The sequence below is a fragment of the Alexandromys fortis genome, unplaced genomic scaffold (assembly GCF_014885135.2).
Source record: "Alexandromys fortis isolate MF-2015 unplaced genomic scaffold, M_Fortis_MF-2015_v1.1 scaffold_171, whole genome shotgun sequence".
NCBI lineage: Eukaryota > Metazoa > Chordata > Mammalia > Rodentia > Cricetidae > Alexandromys > Alexandromys fortis.
Window position 1 is genome coordinate 3,031,505 of NW_026068066.1, and position 13,395 is coordinate 3,044,899.

The following is a 13,395-nucleotide window of genomic DNA, read 5'->3' on the forward strand; positions in this document are numbered from 1 at the left end:
CCAAAGAACCTTGTCAGCGCCAATATCCCAATATCCCTTGGGAGACAGAGCCAAAAGTCAGTCGTCTGGATCTTTAAAGCAAAAGGAAGTCACGTTATTGGGATGGACAGACTCCATCCTGGCAGGGCATTGCTTGGGTACTCAGACAAATGTTCAGCATTCAGAAGACCCAGGGATTCAAGTGCCAATGTTTCACCAGAATGGAGCAATCTTGAATGACAATCTAGACTTCTAGTTTTTGATGTGTGGTGTTGAACTTGCCACACCATCTACTGTGTTTCTAAATGTGGCCAAGGGGGGGGGGGGAGTTTAAATCATCCCTAATGTCACTTGAGCATCGGATTTTATTTTTGTCACTAAGTGAAAAAAAAAATCCTACCTGGTTTTCTAGTTTTAGAGAGGTTCCCACAGAGATTAGTGAAACAGAGGAGTGGTTTTCAAATGTCTGATCTTGAAATCGAAGTCCCAGAAGACCTAGGAATGGAAGTGTGCTTATGTGATTGTTTTAGGAGTTTCTGTATTTTATTTTATCAAGTCCCCCAGTATTAAAAAATAGATGAAAGACAATGTGTGCTTGTGGTGGGTGTGTGCATGTAAGGTGCCCTCAGAGGCCAGAGGCATTGTGTTCCCTGGAGCTGGAGTTTCAGGCAGATGTGAGCTGTCCACATGGGTTCTGGGGACCAAACTCAGGTCCTCTGCAAGAGCAGCATACATTCTTAACTGCTGAGACATTCCTCAGGTCCCCCTTCAACCTTTGAGACTGTCAACTCCTCAGTCCACATTAATGAAGTTCTCTTCTACAGCTCCAGGTGGATCTAGCTCTTTCCCTTCTAACCTGACTGGGGTCCTCTTCATACACACAGATGGACTGTTTTTCTTCCCTCTGTGTTATTCCGTGCTTGTAAGCCCACACTTACCTCTACAGCCAGAGTCAGAGCTCCAGGAAGACAGAGGGGAAAGGCCCCACGTGTTAACCCCCTTCCACTACACAGAGCCTTGATAGAGGCCGTATTGCATGTGGAGCAGACCAGAAAGCCTGCGCTCTGAGTCTTTGAAGCCAAAATGCTATGAGCTGTTCTGGTTGCTTTCACTTTGGATAAGAGAAATTGAAAAGAAAAAGATAATAGGAGAAAGGAGTGACTATCAAAGTTTCAGCAATGCCAAGACTTTCGGAACCCAAAACTCAACAGGATGGAGATGCTTGTGGTCCTGCAGAAAAGAAGAGAAACAAGTGGAAATTCTTATGCTGAGATTCTAACAACTGGACAGTGCAATTGAACTTGCCAGTGTGATGCCTTTGCTTGGCCATAGTGTCCAAAAACAAATCTGGGAGTTTCAAGCAATAATATTTCCTAGAAAGTAGAGGATTCCAGAAGTGTGTTCTATTTAGAAACACATTCTCCGTGTGCTCCTCTCCCTCTTCACTGGGTGGAATGGGGACACCAGGCTCCTTTGATTTGCCTGGGATTTGTGTCAGCATTTTGATCCCTTCATGCCAGGGCTGCTGGGGCTCATAAAAACCTTAATTAAGGTGTGACTGTGCTTCGGTGGTAAACCCTGCTCTTTAATGCAGCTGAGTGGGTCATCTTAGTTAAAGCCAGAGGGTTTTTTTTTTTTTTAAATCACAGACCTTATTAGGCAAGCGCTATGCATATAGCTTCTTCCCAGTGGAATACAAGGTTGCCTATGGACGTGAGATGCCCTTGATCAGGACTGTGGCTGGTTTCTGGCAAAGCTCCCGCATTGGAGGGACTCCTAGAGAAAGGTCCCCTGACCATCACTGCAGCAGCCCATTGGTAGGACAGAGTATGAGTCACCTCTAGAAGGAGGGTCTACAATGGGAATGAGAGAGAGACATCTTCATCTACCCGAAAGAAAGCTGATAGAGGGAACAGGATGGAGGCAGAGAGGCTTCTATGAGATCTAGCACAAAGTCAAGGTTTTCATCCTATCAGTGTTTGGTCTTAGATGAACAGCAACTTTCATGGCTTTATTTTATAAATTAATTTTTATTGAGCTCTGCATTTTTCTCTGTTCCCCTCCCTTCCTCTCCCTTCCCCTTCTTCACTCTCCCATGGTCCCCATGTTCCCAACATACTCAGGAGAACCTGTCTTTTTCTACTTTTTATGTAGATTAGATCCATGTATGTCTCTCTTAGAGTCCTCTTTGTTGTCTAGGTTCTCTGGGATTGTGATTTGTAGGCTGGTCTTCTTTGTTTTATTTTTAAAAGCCAGCCACTTATGAGTGAGTACATATGATATTTGTCATTCTGGGTCTGGGTTACCTCACTCAATATGATGTTTTCTAGCTCCATCTATTTGCCTGCAAATTTTAAAATGTCATTTTCTTCTGTTGTTTAGTACTCCATTGTGTAAATGTACCATATTTTCTTTATCTATTCTCCAGTCGAGAGGCATTTAGGTTGTTTCCAGGTTCTGGCTATGATAAACAAAGCTGCTATGAACATAGTTGAGCACATGTTCTTGTGGCACTATTGAGCATCCTTTGGATATATACCTAAAAGTGAAGTTGCTGGGTCTTGAGGAAAGTTGTTTCCTAATTTTCTGAGAAATTGCCATCTGATATCCAAAGGGACTGTATCAGCTTGCACTCCCACCAGCAATACAGGAGTGTTCCCTTTAGCCCACAACCTCTCCAGTATAAGTTGTCATCAATGTTTTAGATCTTGGCCATTCTTACAGGTGTAAGATGGAATCTCAGAGTTGTTTTGATTTGCGTTTTTCTGATGACTAAGGATGTTGAACATTTCCTTATGTGTCTTTCAGTCAAGGCTTTGATTTTATCATTGCTTGGTCTTAGATGGACTGCAGCTTTTGAGTTTTCAGTTGTTTCCAGTTGGCATCATTTGCAAACTTGGGCTGGAGAAACGGTTCTGTGGGTGCAGCAGTTGATGTGTAAGCAAGAAGACCTGAACCCACAGAAAGCCAGATGTCATTATGATAGTGTTCACCCAAAATCCCAGCACTCCTGCTGTGAGATGGGAAGTGGAGACAAGAAAACGCTTGGAAGACCTTATGCCATGGCAAACAAAAGGAAGATCTTACCTCAGATGAGGTGGAAGCTCATGATGGTTGTCTTCCATATACACACTGTGGCATCCTTCCCCCTCCCCCGCCCCCCTCTCTCTCTCTCTCTCTCTCTCTCTCTCTCTCTCTCTCTCTCTCTCTCTCTCTCACACACACACACACACACACACACACACACACCCCACAAGCCACACACCCTGAAAACCATGAATAGCTTGGAGCTGCTATATCTTATACAGATAAGTGCTTGGCTACAGATGCCAGAAAAGAGCATGTTGAACAAATTAAGATTTTATGTTTGCTAAAACACAGTCCAGATGTGAGCAGCCAAAAGTTGCTGGAAAGCCTGAGCGATGGCGATTTAGGGCCTCTCTGTATTTTTGGGTCAACCATCCTTTAGCATGAAGCTTCCTTCTTGAGGGATATTTATGCTGCACCAGTCTTTGGAGGACTGTCATGGACACCTCACCCAGCCATGTGCGAGTGGAGCTCAATGGCAGGGTGCTTATACGTGAGACCCCAAGTTCAATCCCCAGTACAAAGAAAAGAAGCAGAAACCCCAACCAGCTGCACCACGCTGGACACTCAAACACAGGAGACTGGAAAATAAGGTCAATTATTATGTGACTTCTAAGATGGAATTCAATTCTGCTATGAGGCAAAAATGGGAAGTGTGGGCACTGAGAAGATATGGAAGCCCCTGTCTCCTCTGTTTCCCCGCAGTCAGGGGCATCCTCTTGGTCCTCACTTCCTCATTCTTCCTCCAGGGCAGGGCCCCTGAGATCTGGAGAACATAAAGTATGACAGCTAAGGGTCTAAGACTCCTTCCTGCACATGTCACACAGATGCAGTGGTCCTTGTCAGGGGGACTAGTAAGTACAGGGAGACTTCCCCAGCATTGCTTAATGTTGGTCTTCAGGAAAATGGGCACAATGCTTGGAGGTGTGTTGGTTTCTCATGCCTGTGAGCAAATGGTTACAAAGTAGGTGGATTCAAACATCAGTGATTTACTCTTTCCTGGTTCTGGAGGCCACGAGTCCAAAATAAAAGCAACACTCCTCATAGGAGCTAAGGCTGGGAGCATCCCTTGAAGTTTCTGAAGGAATCTTGCCTCCCTTAGCATGTGACCAATCTAGACCTCCATTTTCACAAGGAATGGTCATTGCTTTATCTGAAGGACTTCTAGAGACTAGGAAAGAGAGACTTGAGTGGTTCCGGGCCCTTTTGATCTGAGAAAAGCTGTACTGGAGGTGATGAAGCTCACACTGGGTGAGCTCTGTTCTCCCAGACACACTTCACAAAGCTCTAGGGGTTTTCTTTCTTTCTTTCTTTCTTTCTTTCTTTCTTTCTTTCTTTCTTTCTTTCTTTCTCTCTTTCAACACAAGTTCTGTGTATTCTGAGGGGCTTCTGGGAAAAGCAAGTGAGCCAACGCAGGACCCATGCTTTAGGTGGTACTACAGGAATCATAATAAAAGAATTATATGGGAGTACACAACCCAGATAGCTTTTAAAAATTACCCATCTAATTAGGGAAGGAGTGGCTTCTCGGTTCTCATGTGGAATTTGCCTCCACCCTCTTTGCCCAGTATTGGGTGTTCTGATATGGTCCTGTTTTCGTTTTGTGAGTAGTATCCTTTCCAGGCGTAGATGACGCTGAGTCCTATGTGACTCTAAGAGCCCCACATCTGCTCTGGTCACCTGTTCTGCTGCCATGAGTTTCTGACTCACCTTCACCATACCCCAAACAAGGCAGGGAATGGATTTTTGCTGAGGTGCACACACCTTGTGAGCCATGAACCCCCAGGTCCTACCCTGGACACCCGCCACAGTACTGAAAGATGCTCTCCAACTACCACCAATTTTACTGGCTTTTGGAGGTCATCTCCATCACAGTTTATGCCCCTGTGTTACTTGAAATCCCCACCCTGGCTTTCAGACAGTTGCTGGTGAGGAACTTCTGAGCCACAGTGTACCCCCTCATAGATGGAACAGATAGCACTCTGGAGTTACAGCTTCTTTCTCTACTTGGCTCCCCAGGGAGCTTCTGTTCTTTCCTTCTGAGGAGGAAGAATCGCTTTCTAGAACACAAGAGGGGGCTTCTGCCCCATGACTTCAAACAGGCACCACATACACAGATGTGTGTTGTATCTTCACCCACACACCCACCGTGTGCACAGCTGTCTGCTGTGACTTCACACATGCACAGTGTGCACAGCTGTCTGCTGTATATTAACACACACAGTGTGCACAGCTGTTTGCTGTGACTTCACACATGCACACACACATACACACACACCGTGTGCACAGCTGCCTGCGGTGTATTAACATGCACAGTGTGCACAGCTGTCTGCTGTGTATTAACACACACACACACACTGCACAGCTGTCTTCTGTGTATTAACACACACACACTGTGTGCACAGTTGTCTGCTGTGACTTCATACATACACCGTGTGCACAGCTGTCTACTGTGTATTAACACGCACTGTGTGCACAGCTGTTTGCTGTGACTTCATACATACACCGTGTGCACAGCTGTCTGCTGTGTATTCACACATACACTGTGGATCCATGGAAATATTCTTTTCTCTGGGAAGGCTCTGCTTTCTCCAGGGAGGTCCTGAATCCATTGCTTCTATCTTCCTCCTTGAGGTTCTCCTGACTGACTTAGCATCAAGGGCAGACAGGGCTGGCATATTCTAGTGTCTTGGGAAGAACAGTGAGGCAGTGCCGGGGCAGGCAGGTGGTTTGGGGCTCAGCTGAGTGACATCTGCAAGGGTGTGTCTTTTGTTCTCACATGGAGGAGAGACTAGTCAGTGAGGAGAGGAGGCTGCATGGTGTGGAAGTCCCTGACCTCCCTTAGCACTGTGCCGAGAGGAGTTCATCCTGACATCCAGACTAGTCCTCCGCAGAGCAGGTTTTAGTGGACACAACCCTTGGGGTCACCAAGATCTGTCCCCTAATTTCATCATAAGCAAAGCCTTTTTCTAAGCCCTAAACAGTCTTCAGTCCAGAGAACTTTCGGGCATAGGAACTCTCTTTCTTCAAAGTTATTTCCTACTGCCCCATGGTACTTTAGCTCTGCAGTGACATTTTAGGCTCCTTGAGGCGAAACTTGACTGCTCTGACCTTCCAGAGGACTCAACCCCATGAAAGTTTTTCTACCTTGAAACTGAGGGTAGTGTCATTGGAACAGACTTAGTGCTGGTGTGTTTGGTCTGAGCACATCGTCATATTAGATGGCTTAAGACAGGCTAGAAAGATAAAGGAATAGTCATGTTTTAAAATGAATTAGTGTGTGTGTTTGTGTGTGTGTGTGTCACAGTACTCAGGTGAAGGTCAGAGGGCAACTTGTGAGAGTCAGGTCTCTATTTCCACCACGTGGGTGGGTTCACGGGTAGAGCCCCAGTCCTCAGGCTTGCTAGCACCTTTTCTTGATAATCCTGTTACTGGCCCCATTGATTTAACTTGCTCTGAATGTCTTGTTATACTCTGTTTAAATGATTTTCTTTTTAATTTTGCTCTTTTTTTGTAATGTAGAAAAGCAAGGTGCTTGTAAGAGGCCAGCAGGCTCTGACAGGTAGACCCAGCAAACTATAGTCAATGGCAGCACGCTGGCTTTCTGAGATATGATAGCCACAAACTGTGTCCTGGAGTCAGGCATCCTGGGATAAGGTCTGTATCATTTGATTAGCAGGGGCACTTAGTGAGTGAGCATGGAAGGGGTCTTCCCTAGACATACCACTCCAGGAAAACGGCTCAAGGGTGTGTCAGGCATTATGACATCTGTGTGCAGACAGGTCACACACAGGCATGATGTCATCCGTGTGCAGACAGGTCACACTCAGGCATGATGTCATCCGTGTGCAGACAGGTCACACTCAGGCATGATGTCATCATCCGTGTGCAGACAGGTCACACTCAGGCATGATGTCATCCGTGTGCAGACAGGTCACACTCAGGCATGATGTCATCTGTGTGCAGACAGGTCACACTCAGGCATGATGTCATCATCCGTGTGCAGACAGGTCACACTCAAAGATCCTGAAGCATCATGTTGCCTCCTGTCTAGCCGGAGCACAGGCGAAACACCACTCCACAGCAGACGTCTTCGTGACTCCCTAATTTTCCCACATGATGCACCTTGGCTCCACCATTTTTTATACAGCCACTACCAGCTGCTCAGATGTGAAGCAGAAGACAAAAATATGCCTGCCACTCTTAAATGTCTAGCGGCTATTTAAGCTCAAGCGTGTCCACCCGAGCTCTTCTGCAAGCGCAGCTGGCAACACTCTCCTGCCTCTGACTTGTCAATCCCTGACAAATTCATGGAGGTTTCATTTGCTACTTTGTCTTAGGTCCCAAGCAAGCAGCGACTCTTTCAGGACATTAGGGAATTAGTACAAGTTTCGGATATAAAAGCTATCTGCCTTTGATTAGATCACCAGCCAAGGACAGACATAGCACGTTTTAGAAAATGCCGTTACTGGTCTAGTGTTCTGAACAGAGCACTGAATATAAAGAGAAATGAGAAAAGGAAGAATTTGGGGCTGGAGCAATGGCTCAGTGGTTAAGAGCAGCTATTGCTCTTGCAGAGGACCTGGGTTGGATTCCCAGCACCCACATGGTGATTCACAACCATCCATAACTCCAGTTCAGGGTATCTGATACTATCTTCTGACCTCTGTAGGTACCAAATAGGTACTTGATCTACATACACATGCGGGCAAAACACTCTCACATAAAATAAAACACATAAACCTAATTTTTTAAAAAGAAAGAATTTGAACTGACCTAGAAAGATGCTTGAAATATTAGACATACCAAGCGTCCGTGTGAGAACCTTAGTGACACGTATTCACAGATGTGCCTGCTTGCTTTCTCCCAGCGCCCATGTCTCCCCACAGTTGCCCTCCTACCATGCTTCCTGGGCATATAAATCTGCTTTTGCTTCCCTAAACTGAAGCCTGCCTTTGACACCTGGCTTAAACTACCTCTTCCACTTGGCATGCCCATCACGACCTCTTGTTTGCCTTGTCTTTATACGAACATCAGAGCTCCTGTCCCTTCCTTGTGTCCACCAGTGCCCACATCCAGGGACCACACTCATTTCAGTATCCTCAGCATCAGACACCAGGCCAGCACACTGTATGCACTATGTCCTCAGTCTGTTCTTGGAAGCCAGCACAATGATCTTCAAGATCACCCAGGACTAACATAGAGACACACGTGGGGCGTGCTGGGAGGTTCTTAGAGCAACATGCATGCTGACGTGGGACAAGGCAGAGGTTTTCACTGGTCCTCATACAAAGTGATCTTGTCTCTTCAGGGGCTTGCCCGACTATGTGGACCCAATTACATATGGCTATGGACTTCATCTTGTCTAAAAAAATCTGCCTCGATCTCAGAAGAAGCATGGGCCTTGGCTCTGTTGTTGAGCAGAAGAGGAACGTGGGGAAGTCTGGCTAAGGGGCACCTAGATTTTATAGCAAAAGTTAAGCAACTAGAGAGAGAACAGAGAACAATCAGGTGGACTCTTCTGGAGTCAATTATCTGGTACCAGGAACTCCACCAAGTGTGTCCAGCCTGCGGCCAGTACAGCTATAAATGTGACCTAACACAAAAGCATAAACTTACAACATTTTCAGTATTTTGCTAACTTGGTTGCACTATTCTCATGGGTGAGCTTTGTAGGTGACAAGGCCATAGTCATCAAGGATCCTTCACAGATCCCCAGATTCTCAGACTAAACCAACTGGCCATGCTGTCTCTGGACTCTGTGGTCAGGGTGGTCCAGGTTCTAGGCCACAAGTCCCATCTGATGTGATGTACAGGGGAAGCTGTGTCACCTGCTCTGTCACTGGCACCCCACTCAGAACACCCAGGAAGAGCACAGGGAAGACGTGTTCTCAGACCAGAGAACGGCAAGCGGGGCTACGCAGGCAGAACCACCGCCCTCCAGACGGCCCTTCTCCTCCTCCTGGTCTCTGTGATTCCTCTTTCCTAAACTCCCTAGGAAGCTCAGTGGGAGCTTACTTTAGGCAGCGCTTTGTGCAGAAAGCCTCTCCTGGCCTCTCCCACTCAGTACATAATCTTCCTTCTCACAAGTCTCCCTCCCAAAATGGAGCTTCTTCGAGATAGGGGCTGTGTCCCCTCTGAATCCTGAGTGTTGAGTCCCAGGCTTGCAACTGGTACAGGCGTATAACAGAAGTGTCGACTCAGGAACGCACAGCAGCTGAGGTTGCCTGCAGAAGACTCGTACAAGATCAAGCCAGTTAACACTCTGGCACGGAGCAGGAAAGGCTCATGAGCCCTCTCGTGCAATGGAGGCACTAGTGGGTTAATGGGAGGGAAAGAAGGAGGGAGGAACAGCTTTTCTTTAAGGGGTGTGGCCTCAGGTAGTCAGCCATGCTCAGGAGATGGTCCCACACCCAGGAGATACAGGCAGCACAAAATGCCTCTGGTAAGTTATAACATTTTTTTAAGAGGACATGAATTTAGGAAGTGGAATGGGGGATAGGACTGGATCTGGAAGGAGGCAGGAAGAATGGGGGTGACTGTGATAAGATACATTGAATGCGCACAGGAAGTTCTCAAAGAATTGGTGAAAGAATTATATTCTTAAAAAAGAAACGTTGTGCCTGTGTTTGTTTTATCAGCCACTCGGTTACCACGGGCCCCCGCTGCATCGTGCACTGCTCATTCCCCTCTCTTACCACAGGGCCCCCACTGCATTCCACGGCCCCCCACTGCATTCCACGGGCCCCCCACTGCATTCCACGGGCCCCCACTGCATTGTGCACTGTTCATTTTTCTCTGTTACCCCGGCCTTCCGCTGTATTGTGTACTACTTCACTTTCCCTCCATTAGAGTCCCTTTAGCCTACAAAGCACTGGGCACACATGCAGGGCACAGGAAGTGTGAGCTGAATGAACACCGGAGGGGAAGGGCTGGGGTAATGGCTCAGTCAGGAGGTTCTTACCACACTGGGGGGCTGTGCTTGTAATTCTAGTGCTGGGATGTAGAGACGGGCAGATTCTGGGGGCTCACTGCCAGCCAGCCTATTTGAATCACCACATTTTAGGTGAAAGCAAGAGGCCCTGTCTCAAAAAACAAAGTGGACAGTGACTGAGGAAGATAACTGAGGCTTGACTCCAGCCTCGGTACAAATGTGCACATATGTATACATGGACCAGCGCACACACACATACACCTGAGCACACTATAGACACACACACACGATGAACAAGCAAATAAGTAAAAAGTGAGGACCCTGTGACCTGGAAGGGGCAAGTGGAGAGTGTGGCTTTAGAACACTTGGCTTTTTCCAGTTTGTCTGTGGGCACTGTTTATGTCATTTGGCTTGTCAGTTAGCCAGCAGTACCTTGTTTCCACACTGGCAAAGTAAAAGTAATCTTGCAGAGTCTACAGAGGTAACTGATACATAGTGTGGCCTCTGATGACCCTTTAAGGACAAATGGCAGGTTCTCCTTGAGCTGCAAGTGAAACATTTGCTTTCTCACTTCCAGACTTGCAACCTTGTTTCTCGAACGAGGGCCCAACAGGATAGGCGGCATCTACAAGAAGGCGGTTTATAGACACTACACAGATGGGAGCTACTCCACGGAGATCCCCAAGCCCCCCTGGCTGGGCTTCCTCGGTCCCATCCTGAGGGCAGAAGTGGGAGACGTGATAGTTATCCACCTGAAGAACTTCGCTTCCAGACCTTACTCTTTGCATCCGCATGGTGTTTTCTACAACAAGGATTCGGAAGGTGATTTTGTTTCTGTTTCACTCATGGGATAACTCTGATTGACATTGCAAGGTTGCAAAGAGCGCCCTGATTCTAATGCTCACTGTTTCCCTCTGTTCTCTCCCGGCTCTCGCGTTTCCTTCCTACTTCTCTTTCGTATTCCAGGGTCTCACATAGCTGAGGCTGACTGTGGACTTTTGGTCCTACTGCCTCTACTCCCAAGCATTGGGGTTACAAGCATGCAACATCACATCTGGTTTATGTGGTGCTGAAGACTAAATGCCAGGCTTCACACATGCCAACTAACTAAGCTACTTCCCCAGCCCCCCTTCTCTCTATCTATCTATCTATCTATCTATCTATCTATCTATCTATCTATCTATCTATATTCTGAACAGGGTTCTGAGCCCAGCACAGCCCTAAAGCTGACAGCTTTCCTCCATGCCTGTCAGTAGTGTCTGGGAAGCACTGGCTGAAGACAGCCTCTCCTGTCTGCAGTCACAGCGGTGCTGTGGGGTGACTGTCTCAAAGCCACTGCCTTCGGGGTTCCCCTGTGCAGCACTCCTGTTCTCCTTGGCACTCAAGTTTCCTGATTCCCTGGTAATCTAAAAACTGAAGCCCTGTTGGGCTGGACTTCTGAGATACAAAGACTTTCCAGCCATCAGACGCACATATATTTGTAACTGTGTTAGGTTTTCATCACTGTGGCAAATACCTAAGACAACCAACTCCTAAATAGAAAGATCTGGTCTCACAGTCGGGGAGGTTCAGTCATGATTTACTGGTCCCAGTTGTTGGACTCATGGGGGAGGCTGCACATCCCTGTAGGAAGCATGTGGCCTGCTAAAACCACTTCCTCATGGGTGAGACCAGGAAAAACAGGAGGAAAGAATCGAATCCACTGTTCCCCCCAGTGCCCTGTGACTGTACCCTCCTAATCTACTGTGACCTCAAGACCTTCCACTAGGCTCTGCTCAGCTCCACCAAAGGAACATGACCTTCCCTCAGGAGAGCAAGTCTTCGACATTAGGGGCATTTCAGGTCCACCATGCAATGGTGCCACTCACTTTTAGATATCTCAATTAACCCAGTTAAGATAACTTCTCACGGGCATGTCCACAGGCATGTCTCCCGAAATTCTGTCAAGTCGATAATGATCCCGGGCCATAGCATATACAATACCACATGAGCAGGTACGTAGCTCAGCTGACAGAGTACTGGCCTAGCACATGTAACACACTCTCTGGTCTCTAGTACCTCATAAAGGTGGTGTACCTGTGTAATGCTTCAATTTGGAGGTAGAGGTAGGAGGACCAGGAGTTCAAGGCTAGCTTAGATAAATGGTGAATTTGAGGCTAGCCTGGGCTACATGTGCAATGTGTGTGTGTGCATGTGCAGCAAAAATATATTTATATTTATATCACAAACCCTTCAGAGCATCTCTAAAGACCATGAGCTCCTGACTCAGATTGGTTTGAACTCAGTTCAAGGGATTGCTAGAAACCACTGCAATCCTCCATAGGGCTCTTCTTCAGGAAGCCTTCTCCGGAGGAATCAAGATCCACAAGAAATGTGTGGAGATAGTGACCGTAGAGTTGTGCTTGACACAGGCCGCCTGTCCCCATTAACCCCCCCACCACTGTATACTAGTCTCTTGCTTTGCCCTTCCTGTACACCAATGTGGCAAGTCTTAGCTAGGGCTCTGTTAAAACTCAGTGCAATGGCCAGGCATTCTCTCCATGTGATTATGGGCACTTGATTGACTCTTTTTTTTTCTTTTTAGATAGTGTTGCTTGGTAGTCCAGGTCAGTCTGAACTGGCAGGGATCCTCCTGCTTCAGCATCATGAGTGTGTGGTGATTATAGGCACACACAATCCTACGACCAGGCTCCATTCAGTTTTGCTCACAACAGTACATAGCTTATTACAAATGTCTGATCAAGTCTCCGGTAGGACCAAGAGAATGACCTGGGGAGAAGAGATGAATTAGTCACTGACTGTTTCCAAACATCAGTGAGCTTAAGAGAAAGGGGTTCAACTGAGGGTCTCAATATGCTCTATTAATCTATATTTATCTTTGCACCTTCCTTTTTTCCTTCTTTTTTCCTTCCTTCCTTCCTTCCTTCCTTCCTTCCTTTCATCTATCTTGCTTTTTCTTTTCTTGTTTTCTTTTTTTTTTTCTTTTGGATGGTTTCTTGGTTGTATCTAGAAAAAGAGTTGATGTTGTGTATTGGGCGTGGGTCTTCCTTCTCTGGGTTAACTTGTTCCCTGTAGCTTAAAAATGCAGCAGCATCATAAAGAAAGACAATTTAACTGTTTTCTTGACAACCTATATGGATTTCATTTTCTTTTCCTTATTATCCTAGCAAAACTTTGAGATAATATTTAATGATAGTAGTGTCAAGAGTGGACATCTTGTTCTCAGTTTTTGAAAGAAAGTGGTTGCTTTTCCTTAGGCTTGATGTCGGCTGTGGAGTTTTCTTAGTTGCCTTTATTGAGTTAAGGAAGAAGTCTTCTACTCCCAGGTGGCTGAGAGTTTTTCAGGGGAGTCCTGGATACTTGCCCTTGAATCCCTTTATATGTTCCATTAAATG

The 13,395-nt window shown here is 46.6% G+C and overlaps 1 protein-coding gene across 1 annotated transcript in view; it reads left to right on the forward strand.

The window, feature by feature from the left end:
* The window catches only part of Hephl1 (hephaestin like 1), a 55,531-nt gene that overhangs the window by 2,458 nt on the left and 39,678 nt on the right, over positions 1-13,395 (forward strand). Inside the window, exon 2 of the mRNA XM_050120611.1 lies at positions 10,578-10,822. Coding sequence (XP_049976568.1) covers positions 10,578-10,822 — 245 coding nt within the window. The remainder of the gene's footprint in view (positions 1-10,577; positions 10,823-13,395) is intronic.